Source organism: Pieris rapae, chromosome 9 (genome assembly GCF_905147795.1).
Source record: "Pieris rapae chromosome 9, ilPieRapa1.1, whole genome shotgun sequence".
NCBI classification, from domain to species: Eukaryota; Metazoa; Arthropoda; class Insecta; order Lepidoptera; family Pieridae; genus Pieris; species Pieris rapae.
In genome coordinates, this window is record NC_059517.1 from 3,975,291 (window position 1) to 4,000,265 (window position 24,975).

Below are 24,975 nucleotides of genomic sequence, written 5' to 3' on the forward strand. Positions count from 1 at the left end.
CTGTGACAGCTAATGCTGACAGCTGACTACGTCTAAAAATAGCCAAACAAACGAGAAAAACTGCAAAGATAAAAATTATGTTACTTGAATTTAATCAAACTATATTTTTTTGTTTAAAAATTAAATAATGAATGAAGTAAACGTTAATTAGTAATATTAAATGTAATTGAATTTCATCTTTAATATTATTTAGTGAATCTTGTAAATAGAAACATGAAACCAAGTAGACAGATTATTGAAGACGTATCGATAAAAAATAGCGAATCCTTAACGAAAAATTATGTTACTTGCCGTATTTGTGCAGGATACGATGAAAAGTTTTTCAGCCTTAATTCATATGAAGACGAGATAAACCTTGGCGATATGCTGTCATCTATAGCCTCTGTTGATGTATGTTTAATATTTCCTATATCTATCTATCTATTCCTATTGGATCATAAGATACATTGATATTACCTGCTTGTTGTATAAGCCATCCTAAGACAACATGTGTGTATCTTTTAAAGATCCACTCCGACCTTTACATCATGTAGGGTTCAAACATTGAATTATTCTGTTTATGTTGGTTAATTTATTTGTGAAATTACTATCTCTGAATATATATGAAAAAAAATACATAAAGTAGAAATAGTATAGTTGATTAATAAATTACAGATACCAGTTGAAGAAGCAATTTTGTTTAATGTCTGCACTGAATGTTGTAACAACATTATTTTTTGTTATAAGTTTAAGATGAAATGTCAGAAATCTTTAATCCTGCATGGAGACATAACTAATACAGAGACAAATGCTGTTAATGTTGAGGATAACAGGTAAAATTGATTTCATTTCAACTTTGCAATGCAATAATAGAATGTTCCTGAAATTTGAGCATTTGACCATATAAATAATTTAAAATTACAATACATTGTTTTAGTGAATTAGAAGAGAATAAGGAGTTTGATTCTAAAACAACAGTAATGGACAATAATGGAATAAAAGTGCACAATATATTAAATATGAATGCTGAAGTATTATATGGTATGGTATCATAGAACATAATTAAAAGTTAGTAGATTACCTATTTTGTTATTTTTACAACAACACTTGCAATTTTTTTTTCAACTTCTATTACCATTTTATTTACCCTTGACTCAAAATATCAAAATTATCATAAGTATTCTAATTTAAAACAAATAATAATAAATGTTTGTTGTAGTGTTTTCTAGATTTGTGACACTTGTTTAAAAAGTTCAATATTAAGTACAGTATGTTTCAATTTAATTTTGATAAAACATTATAAGCAGTAATTCACCAGAATTATGATAATAAATATTCAAGCAATAAACAATCAATTGGACTAAGCAACAATTATCTATAATTACAAAAATAATTGGAATTGGTAATGATTTTAAATTAACTGTTGCAGGCATAGAATTCTTAGATGATAAAGTTTTTGAACATGAGAAATGTCCCAAAAGTGTTGTCAGAAAAAGGTATGTAACTTATTTATTTTGTTTCAAAATTTTACCTTATTAATTAGTCAAAACATATATTTAATTGTATGATTTCTGTTTCCAGACCTAAAATCCAAAAAACAGGTATGTGTTTCCATCAGATTTAATCTTGCATTGTACAATTAGTATAAATTAATTTTGTGTTAATACAATTTCAGTGAAGACAAAACAGCAACACATTCAGGACAGAGTTGCAAAAAAGTTTCATTCTTGTAAAGTTTGTGACAAGGTATTGCACTTTTTAATTAATAAGCTCTTGAAACCAGTAAAGAACAGTATTGTCTTTTATTAACATAACTTTTACACATTTTAAGAAAAACACTTTTTAACGGATTGAAGTTATGTATTGTATAATAATTTAAATATTATTTTAAATTTAACCACGGTCACGGTGACCATAACTTCAATCAGTTAAAAAGTCTTTTTCTTTAAAAGAACAGTAATATTAAGAATTAGATATAGAAATTTATAGGTCCATCTTTGCTTAGCACAATCATCAATAGATGCAGATCACATTAACAGTACTATTTTTTTTTATCAAAAGCTTGTAATTTTTATATTTTTCTTTTAGAAATTTATCAGTGCAATTAATTTAAAATCACATATGAAAATACACAGCTCAGAAGACAGGAATTTAATAGGTTGCAAACAATGCAACGAAAAGTTTTCCTCTGAGCATGATTTGAGAGTACATTCTGCTCTGCATATCACAGCCAATGATAAATGGAGATGCTATGCATGTTCAAAAGAATTTTTTGGTAAGTTCCTAATGTATTTGGTATTATAATCCGTCTTCACATATAATTAGTTGTACAAAGTAACAAAACAAAACAAAAATAATATTTAATTTTTATATATAGATCAACAAAACCAATAATATGCATGCGTTCAAGTGAGCGAATAAGTTTTTTAAAAAATACCATTGTTTGAGTGATCATATAATATTTTTTTATAAATGAGGAACGTATTTTTATTATTTATTTTAGGTATTTAGATATATAACTGAAATTTCTTTTCAAGATAATAATTTACTATGAATATTTTTATATGATATGCTATGACAATGATAATTTTAAAAAGCCTTATGAGTGTTATATTATATGTATATATATAAATATTTATAAGTTATACGGCACAATTGTAAGCACTTCTAAAATGAAGTTAATTAATATTTTATTTCAGATCGAGTAAGTTTTCGTCGTCATATACGTCGACACTATAAGACGAAACAGTTTGCATGTGAATGGTGCGAAAAACAGTTTGCGGAGCTTTGTGCATTGAGGAGACACGAACGCGTGCACACCGGCGAATTAAAAGAAACGCCATATGAGTGCAACTTGTGTGATAAAAGGTATTTTTATGTCTTACAGAATTTTTTTTCTATACCAAATTGACAGTCCGACAGAAGCAAAATTTCACTACGTCATCCTTAAAATCACAGAAATATTTAACTAATAATATTAATTCTATACAGTTAATATTTGTTATAACGACATTTATGGGCTATTCATATTTGGTCGTTAAACAAATGTATTATTAAGTAACTAATACAATATTCATATGTATTAATAACATAATTCAGTCGGAACCTTTACTTTTGGTCAATATAACCGGTAGGTATGTTGTTCTAAACGATGTCGTCATTGACGGTTTTGACTGTATATATATTTCTTTGATATTAATTTCATCCCTTAGCCTTTATATTTAAATTCAGAGATTTATGCCTATATCTAACTTAGGGTCTGTTTCACAATGTATGGATAAAGCACCAAATAGCTATGCAACACATAAATTATTCCGAAAATGAAAGTTCCGAATAATAAACTTCACGTTTCATGACGAATAGCGCTATCTATCTGAGTCGTGAAACGTAAAAATATTGTTTAATTAGAACTTATCCGTACATTGTGAAACAGACCCTTAGTGTCATTAAATCACGTCTTCATCATTTTTTTATGGGCAAGTCTTCTAGTGATCAGTTTTCTCTTTTTATTATCACCATTATTTAGTTCTAAGGCATTCCGTTTTCTTGACGAGGTTACAAGCGAGTTTTAATTGCGCACATAATATATAAAGGGTAATGGTACACAGCCGTGATTCGTACACCTCTGCACGTGTTTGCACAACACTAAAAAAAAAGGTAATAATTTATTTCAAGGTATTCGAATAACTACCTCCTGAAAGCGCACATGATGCGGCATACAGGCTTGCGGCCATGTACGTGTGACGTTTGTGGCAAAGGATTTCCCTCAATGCGTCTCCTCAACTCCCATAAACTAACTCACTCCGATCACAAACCGTACGAGTGTCCGGTATGCGATAAAAGGTAAATATTTGATGGCGTTAAATAAATGTATCTTATTTTAAGACCTTTCCTGGTTTATAACAATAATACACTGGTGATCGCATGTTCGATCGACCATCAATTCGCCCCTATATTAATTAAAAACATGTGTATTTAACACATGTTTTTGGCTCTAAGGCAAATATTTTTGGAAAATATTTCAGATTCCGTCACGAGTCGACCCGTAAATCACACGTACTCACGCACACAGGGGAAAAACCGTACGTTTGTTCCGTGTGTGGGAAAACATTTCGTCAGAACTCTAATTTCACTGTACACATGCGGTCACATACTGGTATATTTTTTATTATTCCTTCAGTAAATAAATTGCAAAATTATGATACTTTGTTTGAATAATGTAACCAATTATTTAATATAATTAAACATTCTCAACTCAGCAGTGTTGTTTGACAGTATTTATTTTTTGTGTTTTATATTATGTACTAAAATAACAACGATAATAGAAGTATTTTTTTCTAGCCGAGGATTATTTTTCATTATCACTTGCGTCACGTGTCTGATAAAAAAAAATAAAAAAATAAAATACGTTTATTTTGGATCATAAGATCATCTAGGTATCACTTGTTCCACGTCAATCAATTCAAACTTGTAGGCATGCCTACTCATCGGCAAAGACAGAGGGTGTAGGCCGAGAGAAAAAGCCGGCGTAAAAAACTCTCGGTACTCTTTTAAAAAAGCAAATCATCAAACAATATTTAAAACAAATATATCAAATTAATTAGAGGCAGCCTGCCCAGCACTAGTCCCAGGCCCTTTTATCAACTAGCGCTTTATGTGATTTCAAAATTACACCTATCCTAAACAAAACATAACATAATGCAACACTAAGTAGCCCGTTGATGATATCTATGAAATCTATATTCTGCAGGTGAAAAACCCTACTCCTGCGAGATGTGCCCACGACATTTCAAATCCACATCATCTCTTAGCTCGCACATGAGCAGTCACTCGAAGGAGAAACAATTCGCTTGCACTGTTTGTGGGAAGAAGTGAGTATTTTCTTTCTCCATTGGGTTATGAACCAGACATCTCTTTGATTATTTAATGTCACCTACATTTAAAATCTTTTTGCCCTTCTATGTAACGTTTAGTAGTTAGTAGTTAGTTAGTTAGGCTTAGTTAATTAGCTTTCTATTCGCTCTTTGCCTAAAAAAGATCAGTGTTTAAGAACTGTTGCATTCGGCCTTCAGATTTTTTATTGTTGTTGTTGAAATTAAATTTTTATACATATTGTTACAGATTTCTACGTCAATCTTTATCCAATCACATGCGCTTGCACACAGGAGAGCGATCCCACGCATGTCCAGCCTGCCCTAAGCGATTCCTTAGTGCATCACGTTTAAAGGATCATTCCAAAATACATACAGGTATGCAGTCAACAAAACAAATGCAATATATATCATTATAATTTTTATTCCTACCTCAATACCTTTTCTCTAACTATAAAGTTCACAAGAGGCCCTCCCTTTATATAGATTTCAATCTAGGCTATGCAATAATTATGGCATAAAAGTTGCAAGCAATACTAGTAAATAGTTTGAGCTAAGGTTTATCAACAAGTTATATATATTTTTTTTTTTAAATCCGCCACATATGAATAGGCATGCATATGTCATCTTATATTTTATTTATTTGATCTATTGAATAACAAGACTATTGTCTTATTATTCACATTGTACTGTGGCCCAGCCTGTATAAGTGAGATTCATCAAACCGTTTTACCGTATTTAGGACTATATCCATATTAAGATCCTTGTGAATACTTTTATTTATAATTTACGGTGCATTGACCCCGTCCCGAAGCACTTTGTTCTGAAAGCGTTGAATTATTTCTAAATTACTAATTCTTTACACCCTCAAATCTGAATACCATATGTATACACAGGCATTAGTATTTTTTTATAAATAAACAGTTTGTTATGTATTGACAGCGGCGATTGCCTTTCATTTATTTGTATCTTCTAATTCATCTCTTTTTACGTGTTCTTTCCGACTTAATTTGGCAACTTGGGTAATACAGTCGTTAGTTAATATTTATCCAAATTATAAATTAGGCCTACATGCTAGACTGTGTCAAAAGCTTGTACGACATCTAGAAATAAACTTGTACAAACTTTTTTATCTTCAATGGTGTGTAAAATGTTAGCAAACCCAAGAACTTCACCTATAGTCGAATGCTTTTCTCTTAATCCAATTGCATGGTATATCATTATATATTGGCTTGAATTTATTTACTAATAATCTTTTGAATAACTTGGACATAAGGAAAGTAGTGATATAAGTGAATGTATGTGGTGTTTTCCCTTCTTTAGGAATCATCATGACTTATGATATTATTCATAATCCTGGAACATATCTTTACTAAGCATTAATTATGTTTTATATTTACATTTCATTGAATTTTTTATTGATGGCAGCTTGAAAAACTCACTTACTCAATTTAATTTTTAGATGAAAAACCCTTTGTTTGCAACATTTGTGGATCACTATTTAAAAAGAAAGTATCATTGACAAATCATCTAAAAAAACATGACATTAAAAACAATGAAAAGGTTAAGAAATCTGTTAAAGCAAAAACATTAGAAATGGCTGTAAATATGAGTGAAGACATGAACTTGCAAATAACAGAGGTACCTTTGGAAGTGTCAGAAGAACTTGTTCTACAAGAGGACAGTAATGGAAAAACTGAATTAATTGTTATAAAAGAAGAGTATGCACCTCAAATTCTAGATGGACAACTGTTAAACTGCATCACATTGATCCAGGCTTAGTGTATGAAAACATATACCAAAAGAGTTTTTTTGTATAAGATATTATTATATTATGTATCAAATTATTGTTTCATTATTATTACTATTGTTGAAAATATTTATTTAATCAATTGAATTGTGTATCATATTGCTTATAATAAATTATTTTGAATACAAAGACACTTGTTTTTTTTAAATAATTTAATGCTATAAAATATATACCTATTTCTATTTCAAGACACTTAAATGCAAATTAATCTTTGTGTTTTAAAACCAGGAGGAGTTCTTTGCTGCTTCATACTTCTGAATATTTACCAACATAGAGTCATGAATTTCTTTTGCATTTCTGTTTTGGCCATAATAATCAACAAATTCACCATTAGGATCTACTAGGTATATTATAATAGTGTGGTCAACCTGAAAAAAAAGAAGAAAATAGTCTCAACTTAATATTGGTTCCTGAAATTCATAGACTTGTATTAATGAAACAAAATTGTTGGCATTAAGAATTAAATATTCAAGTGTTCAAAATTAATATCTATAGGAATAGTATGGATTTAATTCTTAGTGAAATAAAGCACAAATAATATATATCTTGTCTTGACATAGTATTCTGAATTTCAAATCTAATTCACAATTTACACATGATTCCTCTGATTTATGACTTACAATATAATCATTATCATCGTCTTGTGGTCCTGCACTGAAATATACTCTGTAAGACCGGCAGGCCTGTTGTACTTGTTCCTTTGTGCCTGTTAGACCAAGTAGACGTGGTGTAAATTCCTTGCAATATCTGAAAATGAAATCATTATTTTATATACTATAAATATATATAATATATACTTGAATTGGTCTTGCCAAGAACTATACATTGTTATGTTCTTAAATAGAATACTAAATTGGCAGAAGCTTACTTTCCAACAATCTCTGGGGTGTCCCTCTGAGGATCAACAGATATGAACAAGGGTTGTAAAGGTGGAGATGATGGCGTTTTATCTGCAACATTCATTTTTTTCTGTAAGTGGTTATGTCAAATTATAGTTTTATAGTCATATTTTACTTATAAATAATTTAAATCCATACCATGTCTGTCAACAACTTCTGCAAGCTTTTCTAACTCATCTGGGCAAATATCAGGACAGTGTGTAAATCCAAAATATATCAATAACCATTTCCCTAATAAGTCTGTGCTTTTTACTGTTTTTCCCTGAAAGTAAAACATAGTTTCTTGATGCAAATATTATGCAATAGGTCATAACTATAATAGTATATTGAAATAGGTATAATATTGCTCACGTTTTCCTTAATCGTAATTAAGTATGCTTACCTCGGAATCAACCAATTCAAAGGAACCGCCTATCTTGGCTTTGCCTAGCTGCCGTTTTCTTTCACGATCTAAGGCTTCTTGTTTTTCTTTTCTAACATAAAGCATGAAACTAGTTAATCCTCCTGCAACAAGTGCCGTCGCTCCCATTGATTTCCATGTTACTGGCCCAAAATATTTTTTCGGGGCTCGTTTAGGAGGAACAGCACAGTGTTTTACTGGTGTTCTTGAAAAAGCGCGACATGAGGGTCTTACACAATACCGCAATAATGAGTTCATTTTATGCTTCCTTACATTAATTTAAGTAATCAATAATTATCACAAAATTATCTAATCAAAATATAGTTTTCAAATATGTAAACCAGAAACCGCTATCTTGGGTCTTAGTACGGCATGTTTTTACAATCAATGTCATTTCATGATCTAGTCTTGACACTGATACGAAATCTAGTGTTTGGTCAAATTGTCAAGTGGGAACTATGACATGAGTAAGCATATATTCAGTTTGAGAAAAGAAGAATAATTATTAATGTTTCAAAAATACTTCTCTTATCAATAATAAAAAATAGCCATAAGCAAGTGTAGCACTCGGTGACTGCCGCGGTAAAGCCTACCTTTTTTATCAACTTATGCAATTATTATTATTTATGTATTTTTTTATGCAGTATTTCTTTTCCTTGGATAATAATTAAATCTACCACTCCACCACTTTACCAGACTCAGACTAACACGCCTTGATAGTCTGTCTCAGTGTCTCACTCTAACGCGTGCCGGCTGGCGGCTGCACGGGCCGCGCAAACTCTTCGTCACGGAGCTCGTCAGAGAGATGTGAATACGCAGTATGCGTACTGTCCCACTCTAACGCACCTGCGCTACCTGACCGATCACGCTAGACCGTTGTGAGACGCACTCTGTCCCGTTTTAACGTGTTTTAAGTTTATTTTCGTTACGTAATTTCTGGATTCGGGCGATAAAAACTATGCAATCAATTAAAAACGTCAAGAAAATTAATAAATTGACATCAATATTTTTATGTACCCTTTAACTTCTTTTTAGTTTAAACACTTATTTGTGAAACTGTGTTTCGAACACTACCAACACTAAGTTATGCTATATTTATTTTTTATAGTTTTCTAATAAAATAAGGCTATACCCGTAGGCAAATAACTCGCGTGCACAAATAACAAAAAATAGACAATTTACAAATTTTAGATACTAATATAATATAGATAAACATCTTATAACCTATGCAACAAAAATGAGTACTAATAGACATACAAAAACAAAGACCTCAATATCAAAATGGTTCATTACATCACTTAACTAATTAAAATATCCAGAATGATATGAAGAGTCTTAGAAATTAAAATTTATTATAATGATCCCCGTTCCTGATGTTGAGGACGTCAGGTCACAATCCAGGTGAGAGAATAGAAAATTGCTCCAGTTATCAGAAACTTATACCAAACTTCCTTTAATTACTTTTTCTAACCAACAATCACAACATCGCTACTCGCTTTTTCCTTGCATTAGTATTTTGTTCATTATTTCTGGTCAGGTCAGCTTAACATAGCTATGCTAAATATATATATATAGCATGGCTTTATTATGGCATGGATTCTCTTCATGCTTTTCCGGAATTTTAATCGTACCAGAATGCTTAAGCTTTGTTGACTCGTTGCAGTCCTAGATATTAAATATTTCGAAATTTGAAGGAATCGTGAGAAACATTAATGAAAAAAATACCAGTGTGACGCTTTTAGACCGCAGCATTGTAAAACCCTTCATTTAAATAGCGCGAGCATTATTTGAATATTCCATAAATCCGTTGTATCTTGCAGCAGTAAGTGAAAAAGTTATATTCTAAAATGTGGAAGATCCGTTATGTAAGTTTTTTGGTAAATTTTAATAAAAAACGTATACGTATACAAAAATAGAAAATTATATTTTTAAACTTAATGTTTTACGAAATGATAATAACACGACATACATAATTTTTTATTTATTTGCAGATTATTTTAACCTGGCTCGTGTGCTATTTAACGTCGGCACAAGAGTACTTACCACCCAAACCAAATGGAGGGGGCAAAAAACCAATTTCAGAACCAACAGTAATTAAACAATCATATTGTTTATAATATAATAATTATATTATAATAATTATATATATTTTATTTTATTATTATATATATATATATATAATATATATTATCATATTAATTATAAATAATGATTGAATAAAAATTTAGACGAAATCTGTAAACATTATATAAGTGTTATTAAAATGGGTTAGCGCGCGTATCTGTGTGTAATTAAAAAAAATATTTTTTATTTGTTTAGCTGCCAATAAATTATGAGTTTACTTATGACGTGCAAGACAACGCCGTCTCTTTAGACTTCGGACACTCGGAGAAACGTAAAGATGATCGGGCGTCTGGATCTTACCACGTGCTCTTACCAGATGGCAGAACTCAACTAGTGGAGTACGAAGCTGGCCCAGATGGATATAAACCACAAGTACATCACAATTTTATCTAATTCTATATTTTTTTAATAAAATAAATTATCAGGCGCTAAACATTAGATTTCTATGATTTTTTAAATACAAATTCATACAAATTATTTTTATGTATAAAATTATTTTCATAGCGATAAAAAACTATTTAATAATTAATTGCAGGTTATGTACATGGGTACAGCGACATATCCCACTCAGACTGGAACTGGGACAGGTGGTGACAAGTTCGAAGGTTACCATTACAACGCAGCATCGAATAGACAGAGCGTTAGACAATCCGCTCGCAGTGGAGCTCGCCAACCCGCTATCGCCCCCTCACCAGCACCCGCTCCACCCGTGCTATACGCTCCAGCCGAAAATACCACAGAGTAAAATATTTAACGAGATATATTTTATTAACTTTCGAATAGTTACAGAAATATTTATTTACCAGATATCTGTAATGGCTATAAAAATATCGTTATGATACATATACAGGAAGTCGTAAATAATTTTTTACCACTATTTGATAAAGATTGTTTAAATTTTTGTACATTGTGATTTTGCATTAAATTATATAATGAAAAACAAAGTTTGCCGGTTTTATAGTTAGTTGATACATATATGAAAACTTCAAATAAAATAAACAGTATTTTCACTTAGTAATTTTAAATAAGATTTTTTATAATATAACTAGATATCGGTCAACAAAGAAGACATTTAAGCAAAATTTTTATTCTAATTAATACATCAGTCTACCTGCTTAATTAATCGAAAATAAATTGATTTTCAATATACCTACTACATTACAAAACAAACAAGTATTTGGTCTACATATTAAATTCTTATTATCTAAACCAAATATACCTATGTACATATTATAATTTAAAATTGTAAAAATGTACATATTATAAATTTTCTTGGTCTGCCTTAATATCTTCTTAATTTTGTAAAGCCCGGTTGTAATCACACCAGGAGATATCTTACAAGTACCGGCCCACATGGAATAAAGCTTTGGTCGCCTAATAACAAAACATAACTAGAAATCTTTTGTTTTTAATGTGTATGAAGGACGTCTATGTGTTGATCTGGCCAATGAACTCTACGATGCGTGGATGAGGTCTCGAAGCCAATATTGTCGAACGAATTGTAGTCTTTCTGCATACTCATTTCTGCTAAATTTCTATACCTGCAAAAACAAAATCGTTAGTGATTATTGTAAGCATAATAAATGTTTTTTATTATTGTACAAAAAAACTTAGTTCTATTCTATCTATCTAACCACCACAACGGCTAACAGATGTTGCTCTAAGATATTTCATACAAATACTAGTGCAGACATAAACGTTTAACACTTTGTTAAACTGATGGTATTTGCTTGAATCTGTAAAATGCCTGTACACTTATGATTATGTGTGAATGCACAGATTATTCTCTTTAACTCATACTCTTGAAAAACGAATACATTTAAGTATGCCACTATAAAGAAACTGAGCTTTGTTAAAACACGGTTTAATAAATCTAATAAAACAACTTCGACATTTCAATTTTATCCCAAATAGCTGAAGGAAAAAATGTGTCTGTAATTAGAGTTGTGTTGTTTAAATTATTACCTCTTGACAAGGACGCAACATCCCAGCAAAAGCAGGACTTGTACTGTGAGCCACGCCAAACCCAACGCAACCAACAGCAGTTCATGGACGCATATCACTGCACTGTCACTAACATGGTTTTCATCAGCTGAATCCAAAGAAGAAAGTTACATATAAAAATATCCCTTGTTTAAGTTATTACTTTTTCACATTTATTCATTATAATTATGATTCTAGGGAAACAAACTTACGTGAAGAAGATCGATGATCAGCTCTAACAAGGGTATCAGTAGACAGGATATTTTTAGAGCCCACCACCATTTCCAACTCGAGAGGCATCCGCCCATCACCGCCCGCGCACATAACTGTACCACCCTGTGCCACTACGTTGGGCGCCCAAGCTTTCTTAAAGTAAAGAAAAATATTTCACACGTAGGACATATCCAACAATTAATTTCGATAGGCGGATTTATATACTTTTATTGGCTCCCAAGAAGCAATGTATCCGATGATGTTATTTATAGTTCCACTTAAGATTTTCTTTTGTATTTTAACAGTGACTTTATTTTGGAACTAAACTGGTTATTTAAAAAGACCTTATAAGAAAATACGAACAAGAAACCCTCATACTAGTTTAATCACGAAAGTAATACCTCCTGAGTAATGGCAGCGGCAATCTCGCTATCTTCATACTCATATGAGCTATTGATGTGCCGAGAGCTCCGGTACTGTTGAAGCTTTCCACAATTCACCTGTCAACATATAAGCTTGTACATACAAAAATAAAAATCATCCTCGACACTTTTTATCGATGACGATATTCCATAGTCTTCAAAATAAAAAATATAAAGAAGTCAAGGAAATGCATGTTTAGTTTTTACCCTAAAATATAAATTCTGTAAATTTGATTTTAACACATTTAAACTCAATATTAAAATTGATATGGAGACGCAATTAAAAAAAATAAAAAGGTCGCTATTCCACAACTTACAAATTCACATTTTGTACACTCATACACTCTTAGACTTATATCCTACGGATTTTTTGTAACAAATAAAATACTAACCCGTGCGCATTTAAGTTCACAGAATCGCACCATGATAGAAAATCTGATGACATGTGAGTTCGGAAACCGGAATGCCTTGAACTTCGCTGACAGCCGCTGGGTGTTGCCTTCAAACGTTCTTGTGAATGCTGGAAAGTCTACCTGAAAGCAATGTAAACCATAAAATATGGGATTTTAAAAAAGGTGAAACCTGGTACAAATTTTAAAGAGGAATATCACCGCTGTACCCACTTTAATTTTTCGATGTAAATACCAGTTTTTCGCATACCTGTCCAGTAGGGCATCCTCTACTATCAAGTAGCAAAACAGAACTGTCACCGAGTCTTGATGATGCAACCAAGTGATAGGCTTCTATCTCTGTATCATCTACGAAGTAAGAAATAGTCAATCAATCTACGACGCGGCTAAACACCAACAAACGTTTACGAGTCATCATACTATTTCCCATAGTATGATGACTCGTAAACTCATTCATAGTAATCATACCTGTGGTTTCTATTCTTAGTTCAAGTGGTTCTCCTAGAGAGACAGCACTAAGTCCGCTGTCGGTACTAGTTCGCACTATATACATACTCAGCGGAGTTGCGCCTACACCGTAAACTGCGCTTGCACCGCTTTCAGAACTAGTCTCGCTTACTAGTGACGGCCTGCTGTAAATGTTTCACATCAAATTTAAACTTTTAATTTATTGTACATATTTTGGATTTTGCTAATTAACATTAATTTCCTAAAGTGTGATTCAGCACTTAACTGAAAAGCAATTTAGAAGAAACATCGATTTAAATTATTTATTACGATCTGCAAGTCTATTGAATGTTACAGTAGAGTAGATAATTTTAAGCAATATTAAAAGCTATTCGCCTCAGTTAGAAGCTCATTTAATTTAAAATAAAACTGCCATAAATTACAATAAATTTGCACTGAATAGAGGTATGGAATGAGGAATCTCTACCTTAAATATGTTATAACAGTGACGCGTCGGAATACATTTTTAATGCACACAATAAGTATAACCTTCATTTGCTATGGAGCGTCGCATAAATAGGTCTCAATTTGGAAGGTAACGTCATTCTCATTTAAAAATAGTAAGCTATGGATCATTCCTTTGTAACGTTTTGTTTTTGAGTCCATAATATTCGATAGGTGATTAAATAACCCATATAACTATTGCAGTTACAGATATTGTGAGTAATTAGGTCCTTCTGGGTGATAAAACCTAATATGTACCTGGCATCTCGAACAGACACCGTAGCATCAACTTTGGTATATCCACGCGACGCCGCCCCGGGTGAGCACCCAACTCTCACCCATCTATCACCTGCAGTCTGAATGATTGGATTGTTCTGGATCATCAACATAACATATGCCATGGTCCTAAATATTATAAAAAATATTATTTTCCTTTCACGTAAGAAGACAAAAGAATTTTTATTCATTAAAAGTCATATATAAATATATGTGAGTTGCCTTAAGTGGAGTATAGAAAATTAAATCAAAAATTTGAAATATCAATACCTATTTACGACTCCATTGGGTCCTTTAGAAATGCCGTAAGCAAAGTTGACATCGCAATCACCATAGAAAGGTAATGATAACTTCACAATACCCGCAATAGCTCGAGCACTGCACTTTTCACCATGGCCAGGTACGTACATACGACCCCGGAAGTTACCACGTGGACGGTATGTCACAATCATATTAGAATCTTCACAATCCACAGATACTGTAATTTTATTTATTTATTTGCTTTGATATTTTTTTTGTATTTTTAAAACAGAAAATGATAAATTGTTTTAATATTATGAAACTGGTTCATCTGAACCAATCAAAGTACTTATCAACTTTCGTTAGTCATAAATAGTTATATAGAAATAATTTCATTAATAACAGGGAATTGTAACGTATTGATTTTATGTCAATAGCCTTAGAAAATACAATAGTTTAAGTCAAACTTGAGATCTTTTTTTCGCATGTGCCATATTTGCCTGCGAAATAAGAATTACTGCCTAGTAAAGTCTTGAACTAGAAAAATAGAGAATGAGATAAGACCGCTTAAACTTCAGCAATTCAGTAGAAAATGCATGTATTTATACTATTGAAAAACACGCAAGTATTTCCTAATATATTTGACTCAATATTAAAGTCTGGCGAAATAGTAAAATTTACATACAAAAATCCGTATAAAACGAAATTTAATAGACACTTACTGTTTAGACAAATAACCCGCCTATAGTAAGTAGCTTCTGATACACGTCTTGAGAGCCAAGAACCTGTGGAAATGAGATCCTCACTGTGCAGATCACAGAGACCGCGGCTCTGTCTAGACGTCCATGTGAACCCACGACATATAAAACGCTCTTCGGTCTCACATGCTGATTTGCACTAAAATAAAACTGAGATTTAATAGTTGATATTATTAATACGACATCCAAACGCATTCTTTAAAGCGCGGAGTTTTTTGAAGTAGGCCAAAATAACTATTTAAGATATTGTAGAATTATTTAAAAATTAACCAAATGTGAAATTCATATATATTCGTATTTGAAAATTCACTATTTAATTTTTTTTATCTTAAAAGTGAGTTAAAGGAATTTTTATTGGTATTCCAGTAGGTTACAAACATAATGTAGAAGTATAGATTATGAGTAGTAATACAGTTCAATGCACGCACGCAATAGACCTAATCAGATTTTCATAATATATTTGCCCGTATTTCGTTTCTACATTTAAAACCTGTACGATTTTTATCGATAACATGTTTCTATCAAGTACTTCATAAGTTATTCTATTTGTCGTTCTGTAATAAATTATTTTATTATATTCTACTTAAAGTAAAAGTTTAAGAATCTACAAGATGTGCATTCGTCTGCCATCACGGATATTTCTTATATTCTAAATATGACTTTACCTCTTCCTTAGTCGTATCATGAATACTTAAATCAACTCGCTTAAGTGTCTGGTTATTATACTCCTCATACGAACATCTGTCGATTTTCTTTGGATCTAAAAGTAATAAATTAACGTTTTTGATAAACATTACTGCTATAAGCGCAAAATTAAAATGATTACATTGCCCAAATATTAATCGCCTACCAATGGATAATAATGTGATGAAAATAATGCTTGCGGTTAATGAATGAACATAGTCATTTTCAAATTATGTAAGTACAGTAGAGTAGTTTTTGGAAAGCACCGAAAAAACTTACTTAGTGTTATTGAAGTTTTAATTTTTTTAATTTGTTTGCCATCACGAGACAGCCGTTCCACTTTTTCTCCGTGGTAATTATTAACTGATACAATGCCTGGATCTAATTATACTTACAATCATGTTCACAATCATTCTCTATATAAAATGTATAGTAATTTGATACCCGGTATGACTCGGGTTCAGTAAATTTATTTTCTCCGTTCAAGATGCAGTCTCCTGTCGCCCTCACAGACACAACTAACGTGTCTAAAGGACTATTTGGCTCAATCCATTGCGCTGACCTGCAAAATTTGATACTTTTAAACTTACAAAATGAACGCTTAGAGATCAAAGTTAAAGATTCTATAGAAGAACACTTCAAGAGGCTAATTTTCTCCCAACATAAATTTGTCATATACTCTATGTTAGTCTAGTCACAGTGTTTGAATCTAAGTTTGAACTACTGTTTATTTTAGTAAGTAGTATAAAAATAGCTATATACGAACCTATACTTTCTTTCATTTGATGAGAAAAGAGCATTATAGCAATCATGTACGGTAATGTTTGGAAGCACTTTGATATTTGTTCCTTCAGAATTTAATGAATAGCCAGGGGTGCTCTCCATAGACCACCATTTCTTTCCACATCCTTGGGATACTGCCAATTGAAAATATTTCCTCAGACTGCACGTTAAAGATGTAAATATATTAAAACGGTCACTTTATTTACTACTACTTTGAATTAAAATGTTGAGAATCTGATTATAAAATGATTATTGTTAGTTAGGTGTCAGCCGCCATAAGGTCAAACGAGCTAAAAACTATACATAACATACATATATAATAATGTGGAATACATACATTTAAGGCAAACTTTAGTGAAATAAGCGATATCATTGTCTGCGTGGAGGTTAGTCACCGCTGAATAGGCAAGGCCCTGACAGTTGCCCTTGGCATATGTGACCACGACAGAGGCGCAGTCTTCTAATTCCCTACAGCGCCTGAGACAGGCTCCTGTAAAAAACAGAAGTTTCTAGTGCATGGAATATTAAGACAAACCACGCTCCATATAATTTAGGACATATTTATTTTTTGTAATTAGAAATAATTGGGACGGCCGTACTCAGATTTGTATGTTTTGTTTTATAGAACAGGGGGCAAACGGGCAGGAGGCTCACCTGATGTTAAGTGATACCGCTGCCCATGGACACTCTTAACGCCGAAGGGCTCGCGAGTGTGTTGCCGGCTTTTTAAGAATTGGTACGCTCTTTTCTTGAAGGACCCTAAGTCGAATTTCAAAATAATTTAGTGAGCAGCTGGTTCCACAAAGTGGTGGTGCGCGGAAAAACTGCCTTGAAAAACGCGCAATTGTAAGTGCTATCCCTGATATGTACGTAGAGGACGGTGTAGTATATTCCTAATGATAAAAATGGTATTAGTTTAGATCTCAACTAGGATTAGTACCCATGTAACTCTTTATCTACGATTCTGATTGTGGTTTTATGCCAGTAAAGATGGTTCTCATTCGAATTTCCAAAATAATTTTAATCTTTTGTAACGAGAACAATCGTTTTTAGGTGAAACAATATTTTAAGGTAGGACAACCCTCTCGGCAAAAGAAAGTTAAAATATAGTTTCTTTTTTTTGCAGGCAGTAACAAATCTACTTCAATACTAACCCGTTAGAGACTCCTCGCCACCACTCGCAGCGTACATGAAAACGGGAACAGCCCGATCTGGCGTCATTCCGGGCCACCGAACAAAACTAGCCGATTCATCTTGGTTACAATCTGTGCTTACTTTAAGAAACGATATTAAAATTACATTAATGAATACATTTTATTTGAGATCAATTTTGACTTAGAATTACTAAAATTATACTATGTATCGTCGTATCTATATGGGTTTTGTTTATGATTCAATGTAGAATCAAAACGTATAAAATGTTATGGATTATCAGGGTATGTTGAAAAATAATGTACAAAATAATAAAATGTAATGTATAATGTGTACTAAACATCAACGAGCATAAAGCTCGGTGAGAAAATTACTGTACTAAAGCCGTTATATCGACGGTGATAAGTCGGATGAATTAATTAGTTGTCTATCAAAATAATATCGCGTCTAATCTCAGAAATAATAAAACTTAAATCATAGAAGGTCTTGCAAAAAATACTGCATAATTTATGCGTTTAACTAACTATTTATCTGTTTTCTTTAAAACATCTGTTTTGAGTCGTGTTTTTTGTGTTAAATCGAAACTGGTCTTGTTTAATATGACAGTATACAAAGAATTCTTCTCTCGGTAACACGTGTGCTTAACTTGTAATATATATCAATGTAAGTCAATATTTACTTATTTGTAGAAACAACTATTCAAATTCCTAATCTATATTAGTTAGTCTATAAAGCGGTAACTTCCCTATGACCAACACTTTTAGTATATATACTGTACTATAGTATAGTATAGTACATAACTTAGTCTATGATACCCCTTTCACAATGACTGAACTCGAAACTGCCGCTCTCAGTTTCAACCCCAGAAAGGCCCCCGGAGAAGATGGCATAACGGCGGACATAAGTTGGCACGCGATAAACGCGGCGCCTAACTTATTCCTCACCGTCCTAAACAAATGCCTGGAGCTAGGGTACTTCCCCAAATTGTGGAAAATTGCTACAATAATTGTATTGCGCAAACCGGGTAAGGCCGATTATTCAAACCCGAAGTCTTATCGACCCATAGGCTTACTACCTCTTCTAGGTAAAGTATACGAAAAGATGCTAATCGTTCGGTTAAAGTGGCATCTAGTCCCGAAAACCTCGAAAATCCAATACGGATTCATGCCCCAGCGGAGCACTGAGGACGCCCTATATGACGCAGTCACACATATACGCGCAAAGCTGAAACAAAAGAAGATACTAACCATCGTATCACTCGATATAGAGGGCGCCTTTGACAGCGCTTGGTGGCCGCAAATTAGAGTCCGCCTGGCAGAAGAACAATGCCCATTAAAACTAAGGAAAGTTATGGATAGTTACTTACATGAAAGACAAATTAAATTAACCTACGCTGGACACACGGTTGAAAAAGTTACTAACAAAGGCTGCGTTCAGGGTTCAATAGGGGGACCAACAATGTGGAATCTAATATTGGACCCGCTCCTCCAGGACTTGCAAAATAGTGGTGAGTACGTCCAGGCTTTTGCGGATGACATCGTTTTGATAGCGGAAGGAGAAACCGGTAGCGAGATCCAGCAGAAACTCAACCTAACATTGAACCGGATACATAGATGGGGTATCCTAAACAAACTGAAATTTGCGCCACACAAGACCAAAGCCATGGTGGTGACTCGCAAACTAAAATATGACACCCCACGGCTAAATATGAATAATGTACCGATACAGATGGATAACCACATCCGAATCCTCGGAGTTGATCTGGATTCTAGACTCACATTCAACAGACATGTGGAAAGAGTATGCCGGAAAGCCATTCAGATATATAAACAGCTGGCTAAAGCCGCGAAGATCGAATGGGGACTAAACCAGGAGGTTATCGCGACCACGTACACTGCCGTTATTGAACCAATCGTAATGTATGCGGCTGCGGTGTGGGCTCCCGCGACAAATAAAATCTGTGTACGGAAAAAACTAAACCATCTGCAAAGGGGCTTTGCCCAAAAAATTGCCAAAACTTATAGGACGACATCGTTACACGCGGCAACCCTACTGGCCGGGATACTTCCTCTAGACCTACGTATTCAAGAAGCCGCTGCCTTATACGAGATAAAAAGGGGAGTCAGCACGGAAATACTGAAGGAGGGCGAGGAATTAGAGAAGAGAGTGCGATATGTGGATCTCCCACACCCGGCGAAACAAACAAAACTTGACTATAAGATGCTCACAAATCCGGAAGAAATCGCAAGACATGGCGGCACACAAATCTATACGGACGGCAGCAAAACAAGTACAGGAGTGGGCGCCGCTTGGACAGAATGGAAAGATGGAATGGAAATAAACAGCAAGAAAATGAAGATGGCGCCCCACTGCACAGTATTTCAAGCCGAACTGATGGCACTACGGAACGCGACTAGCCACGTGGATAAAAACAAACGCGACGTTAAAATATACAGTGACTCAAAGTCAGCACTAGATGCTATAGTGAGTGGACGATCTCTCGATCCCCAGGTAGCCGAGATCCGCCGGAGCCTGGAAGAGTGCCGGAGAACAGGAACTCATATAAGCCTCTTCTGGATAAAGGCGCACGTTGGTACGCCGGGGAACGAGAGAGCGGACACATTAGCAAAAGAAGCGTCGGAAAAACTAAGGTCAGAACCTGAATACGCTGCATACCCCCTGTCATATATTAAACATCAGATAAGGCAAAGGACTCTGGAGGTATGGAATGAGCGCTACCTGGGGGGTGAAACAGCTGGAACTACAAAATTATTTATAGGCAATGTTAAAACTGCGTATAAATTGGTAAAAGAGAAGCGTTTCACACCCCAGATGGCGCAAATTCTAACAGGGCACGGAGCCTTTGCATATTACCTGCACAGATTTAAAATTAGGACAAGCCCAACATGTGCCTGCAGTAATGAAGAGCAAACAGTGGAACATGTGCTTCTACACTGCCCTATATTCGCATCGTCCAGGCACGACCTGGAGCAACAAATACAGATGACTGTAGACCGTAACGGCCTACAGGACATATTAATAAAGCACAGACCGTGCCTGGAACGGTTCTGTGAAAAAATAGTTGTATATATAAAGGCGGCAAATAAAACAAAAAGAGCGGGTCTCGCGGGGAATTGCGCCCCGGCTCGCCCATGAATATTGTTAATAAAAATATTACCGATGTAGTCGGGGCGTAATTCCCGACGCGTTAAATAATATCAGTGAAATATAAAGTCCCTGGACACTATGGCAGGGGAGTAGAGTGAAAATTATTAAAAAAAAAAAAAAAAAAAAAAAAAAAACACTTTTAGTAGCATTTTAAATAAGATGAATTTATGAATGAGTAATAAAATGGTATTTACTTGCCAAAGCTGAGGTCAATAATTTTGTATGTATTTATATTGAATTATTAGAAGGAAATATTTAAAAATTACTACAACCTACACTATTATATAATCTCGTAACTATTCTAGTCCTATCTATTTATACAAATTGTTGATGTCATTTTTTAAACAAACATAACTACTATATTATAACATACAACCTCCTTACTCAACAATACAAGAGGCTACTTAGAACAAAATTACTTGTTCATCGTTAAGAGTCTCACAACAAAAGGTATGAGACCTTTACTAAACTTGTTTAATAATAATTAAGTAAGGTTTTAAATTTACCTTTTAAAGGCAAACAAATAAGGATAAAATGATAACTATGATGAACAATGCGATATTAATCACTCGTGATAAAATGATATTTCTTTTCAGATGAAGATCTTTCAACTGGAGACCGTAATTCTGTTCATTCTACTTCTTTTAGGAGTTCAGGCCAACAGCCGAACTGGGGTTTTAAGTCCAGATGGAAAAAATCAATGTCCCAAAAACACGACACCAGTGCTAAATGGCGGAAAAATAACATGTTTACCAACCAATAAAAGTTAATAACACATTACAAAAGACTATTATTTAAGTAAAAACATTTCATAATAAATTCCTTTAAGAGAATAATTTAAGCAAGTTACTTCTTGTTAAAATTTTATCACCTGATGAATTAAAAAACAATTAACATCACGCTAAATATCAATTTAATGTCCAGTGTTAATGATATAGTTGCAGAGGAAAAAAATCTCTTTTATAATGTAGACACATTTATAAATACATACATATCCTTTTTTCTTTGTACGTCTTTCATTCCCAAGGTATTAGACTAACTTTAACTATCCTTAGGAATCCTTAGAAGACTTTATGGCGATTTTTTTTAAAGAAGACGTTTTTTACATCTGTTTTATATATATATCTGATTTATTAAATCTGTAAATGCTGATTATACTCTTCAAATACATAGGTAACGACCTAATATCACTCCTACATAGATTTTTACTAATTCTGGAATACTTTCGAAAGAATTCCTCCTACTTATATATATTTTTATTTTAGGTACGTTTGTAACTAAGTTAAAAACATACCTTTAAACCTTATCCACGAATAGAACAATAGTATCACCGTAAAGAGAACCTAACAACTTTCGTAGCTTACTGGAAACGGTGTGTAACTCAGAAGTCCATGGTTCGATATCCAGGCGAAACAATTACTGTTTTGGGTTTGTATGCACCGATGTCTATACCACCGAATCTTGTTTTGAAGTTTCATCAATTAATAAATGCTTTCTGGTTACAGTACTTAACACAAAGGTATGGATGGACAAAAAATAGAAAATTTAAAGATATAAATGCAGCGGCATTGATACACACAAAAATATTCATATTATTTAATTAAAAAAAGTAAATTGTATTACTTACTTCCTTCGATTCCAAAAATGAAAAGCACTGAAGTCAAAACTACTTTGCTTATTATGTAATACATACTGAACGCCACAATCAAAACTAATACACACACAAAAACGATAATGATCAATCCGTGTGCATCATATAGTACCTAACTACGAAATGACAGAAGATTTAAGACATTTTATTCAACAACCTTAGGACCAGCTGATTAAACACACCGAAAATTCGTTGTCTAAAACAGTTTACCAATTTTTACGTCACACATTCGTCCTCACATTTCATAGTTTTTCCGACGTTTGTTGACTACTATTTACTGAAATCAAGTGCAATTGTGTACTGGTCCCCACTACTCGTCACGACCTTGCAGTTATTATGGTGTTACAGACAATTTACAATAGAATGACGAGTCAACGATAGTGAAAACGATGATAATATGATCGTTTGACGCCGTTAAACTACGTATTTTGTAACGGCGGTCTAAATACCCAGTAATAAACAAATGCTTTCAGATATCGCGTAAAAATATCTGCTGGTACTTGAAGTTACGTAAAAAAAAATCAGTAGACTACAGAGTACCATAAAAAAAATCACTGGTGTTTTTTTTTAAATGTCATTGTTTTGTATTTTACCATGTGTTTCTGACATGAAGATTTTGACAATACCCTTGACGATAATTTACCTATAAAATATCCTTGTTCATGTGTTTTAAAATTCCAAGTTTTAAAAGTATGGAGACTCTACTGTAATAACAGAGTCTGGAAGTACTGGTAATTACTGAACTGAGTGTGGTACAACCAGTATTTTACTTTTGTGTTACGAAACCATCCATCATACAATGTTTGTAAATTTTGTCACGCAGATAATTTGCATAAATTGATAAGGAACTCGATATCCGTCTCTTGGTAATATGCTGGTCGTTAAGAGTTTTTAGCCATGCGTGATACTGATGCAATACGTTTCCTGTCTTCATACCTATATATATATTATACATGCCAGTAAGATGTCATAATCATGTGTTGTAATCAATGGAGCGAGCTTACGAACAATATATGTTAGGTTGAAAAGTCACTAATTAAGGCCATATTCAAAAAAATGACAAAGAAAAATCTAATCACACCCTTAGTAAAAATTATGAACGTAAATGAGATGTACTCTAATTGAACATTTATATAAAAATATTCTAAAAGTCCGTGGTTTTTGCACGGTTGACATGCAACCTTTTATGCTTTGACCTATAAAAGCAATTTGTTATGCTAATTCAATTACATTTAGCATTGTTATACAAATGATCAACGAAGAATACTCTGATGGCATAAGTAGACGCGATATTTCGAATTAATATGCACCCATACTTGTACATCTTAAGGCTATGCATGTTGTATGTTGTTTCAGCAGGTATCGATTTAAGAATACAAGTAATGCCATGGTCTATGTTACGAAAAGTAGTGTAGTTTAAGCGTAAATATTCGTCGTAATTTTTTTGTGGTACTATTCGTATACTATGTGCCATATCACGCACAATCGTAGGTATATTAACTTGATTTTCTGATTCAATCACTTCGTCACAACGTCGGAGAATTACGAAAATAGTGAGATTTTTAGATCCAAAATGATATTTCAAAAAGGAAGATAACTATTATTTAATAAACAACTGTTTTATAAACTCATTTATTGTGCGCTTATAACAAACAAAATAACTTATAATTTACACTCTCAAACAAAATGGCAATGCATGGCTATGATAAGAAGGTGAACGTGCAAAATATTATACATATTCAGGTACAACTTTATAATATCCAAGTAATATTTATTTTAATGTTTCGAGCTACAATATATTTCTATATGTTAATTGTAATGAATAACCTTGTTAGAAAAATATCATAAGATTGATTCATATTTTTTTCTTTATATAATTTTGAACGTTATAAGGCATTTTAGGCAGATGTAAGATTTTTGAAGTATACTTCTTTCGGCGCGATGGAGATAAATGATGAGAGTGAATTTTTACGATGCGCGCGCACACCAACACCTAAATTCGACATCGTAAAGTTAGGTCTATGCAGCATGGAAATCGATAGCTATGTTCAAGTTGTATATTCTAGTAATTTTATATTTAGAACACGTGTTTCGTAACAGTACAATTAAACAGTGTGAATAAATAAATATTATTTTGGTATTTTTAAATCAATTTCATATGCAACGGTGATAGTATTTACTAATAATTTATTTATTTAAAG

General features: G+C 33.0%; 4 protein-coding genes and 1 long non-coding RNA gene across 6 annotated transcripts; 3 read left to right on the plus strand and 2 right to left on the minus strand.

The window, feature by feature from the left end:
• The first annotated feature begins 55 nt into the window (after positions 1-55).
• On the plus strand, positions 56-6,705 carry LOC111001113 (zinc finger protein 2). Its single transcript, XM_022270827.2, has 13 exons — positions 56-390; positions 655-812; positions 917-1,020; positions 1,409-1,475; positions 1,561-1,580; positions 1,655-1,725; positions 2,068-2,254; positions 2,679-2,847; positions 3,655-3,822; positions 4,005-4,135; positions 4,730-4,850; positions 5,101-5,228; positions 6,313-6,705. The coding sequence occupies exons 1-13, from the start codon at positions 214-216 to the stop codon at positions 6,630-6,632; spliced, it is 1,821 nt and encodes a 606-aa protein (XP_022126519.2). The 5' UTR covers positions 56-213; the 3' UTR covers positions 6,633-6,705.
• A 94-nt stretch (positions 6,706-6,799) lies between these two features.
• Positions 6,800-8,353, minus strand: LOC111001097 (protein SCO1 homolog, mitochondrial). Its single transcript, XM_022270803.2, has 5 exons — positions 7,942-8,353; positions 7,698-7,821; positions 7,529-7,610; positions 7,281-7,407; positions 6,800-7,028 (listed from the first exon to the last, which is right to left on the minus strand). The coding sequence occupies exons 1-5, from the start codon at positions 8,215-8,217 to the stop codon at positions 6,879-6,881; spliced, it is 759 nt and encodes a 252-aa protein (XP_022126495.1). The 5' UTR covers positions 8,218-8,353; the 3' UTR covers positions 6,800-6,878.
• LOC111001120 (pro-resilin-like) lies at positions 7,542-10,944 on the plus strand. Of its 2 annotated transcripts, none has more exons than XM_045629576.1 (4): positions 7,542-7,631; positions 9,951-10,049; positions 10,279-10,455; positions 10,619-10,944. In XM_045629576.1, the coding sequence occupies exons 1-4, from the start codon at positions 7,596-7,598 to the stop codon at positions 10,826-10,828; spliced, it is 522 nt and encodes a 173-aa protein (XP_045485532.1). In that variant the 5' UTR covers positions 7,542-7,595; the 3' UTR covers positions 10,829-10,944. The 2 variants fall into 2 exon arrangements, with proteins under 2 accessions (XP_045485532.1, XP_045485533.1); XM_045629577.1 differs by lacking the exon at positions 7,542-7,631 and adding an exon at positions 9,212-9,824.
• A 392-nt stretch (positions 10,945-11,336) lies between these two features.
• Positions 11,337-23,153, minus strand: LOC111001123. The gene is made up of 16 exons (XM_022270840.2): positions 22,751-23,153; positions 17,958-18,077; positions 17,141-17,293; positions 16,787-16,937; positions 16,416-16,582; positions 16,002-16,096; positions 15,301-15,475; positions 14,609-14,816; positions 14,321-14,467; positions 13,580-13,743; positions 13,362-13,459; positions 13,094-13,234; positions 12,681-12,779; positions 12,279-12,432; positions 12,049-12,175; positions 11,337-11,624 (listed from the first exon to the last, which is right to left on the minus strand). Exons 1-16 carry the CDS (start codon positions 22,812-22,814, stop codon positions 11,492-11,494), a joined length of 2,196 nt encoding a protein of 731 aa, XP_022126532.2. The 5' UTR covers positions 22,815-23,153; the 3' UTR covers positions 11,337-11,491.
• Positions 18,497-21,903, plus strand: LOC111001124. Its single transcript, XR_002600464.2, has 2 exons — positions 18,497-18,618; positions 21,720-21,903. It is a non-coding gene; the product is annotated as an uncharacterized LOC111001124 (long non-coding RNA).
• Positions 23,154-24,975: the final 1,822 nt, after the last annotated feature.

Bases quoted from the DNA above. Each gene is read 5' to 3' on its own strand.
- LOC111001097 (XM_022270803.2), bottom strand. From the start codon at position 8,217: ATGAACTCATTATTGCGGTATTGTGTAAGACCCTCATGTCGCGCTTTT. The intron at 7,822-7,941 runs GTAAGCATACTT...TTTTACTTTCAG, and splicing joins TTGAATTGGTTGATTCCGAG to GGAAAAACAGTAAAAAGCAC. The intron at 7,408-7,528 runs GTAAGCTTCTGC...TTTCATTTTCAG, and splicing joins ACCCCAGAGATTGTTGGAAA to ATATTGCAAGGAATTTACAC.
- LOC111001113 (XM_022270827.2), top strand. From the start codon at position 214: ATGAAACCAAGTAGACAGATTATTGAAGACGTATCGATAAAAAATAGC. The intron at 2,848-3,654 runs GTATTTTTATGT...ATTTATTTCAAG, and splicing joins TGCAACTTGTGTGATAAAAG to GTATTCGAATAACTACCTCC. The intron at 4,136-4,729 runs GTATATTTTTTA...TATATTCTGCAG, and splicing joins ACACATGCGGTCACATACTG to GTGAAAAACCCTACTCCTGC.
- LOC111001123 (XM_022270840.2), bottom strand. From the start codon at position 22,814: ATGTATTACATAATAAGCAAAGTAGTTTTGACTTCAGTGCTTTTCATT. The intron at 15,476-16,001 runs GTAAAGTCATAT...GTTTTATTTTAG, and splicing joins ATGATACGACTAAGGAAGAG to TGCAAATCAGCATGTGAGAC. The intron at 13,744-14,320 runs GTACATATTAGG...AAACATTTACAG, and splicing joins GTGTCTGTTCGAGATGCCAG to CAGGCCGTCACTAGTAAGCG.
- LOC111001120 (XM_045629576.1), top strand. From the start codon at position 7,596: ATGATGGCGTTTTATCTGCAACATTCATTTTTTTCT. The intron at 10,050-10,278 runs GTAATTAAACAA...TTATTTGTTTAG, and splicing joins AACCAATTTCAGAACCAACA to CTGCCAATAAATTATGAGTT. The intron at 10,456-10,618 runs GTACATCACAAT...AATTAATTGCAG, and splicing joins CAGATGGATATAAACCACAA to GTTATGTACATGGGTACAGC.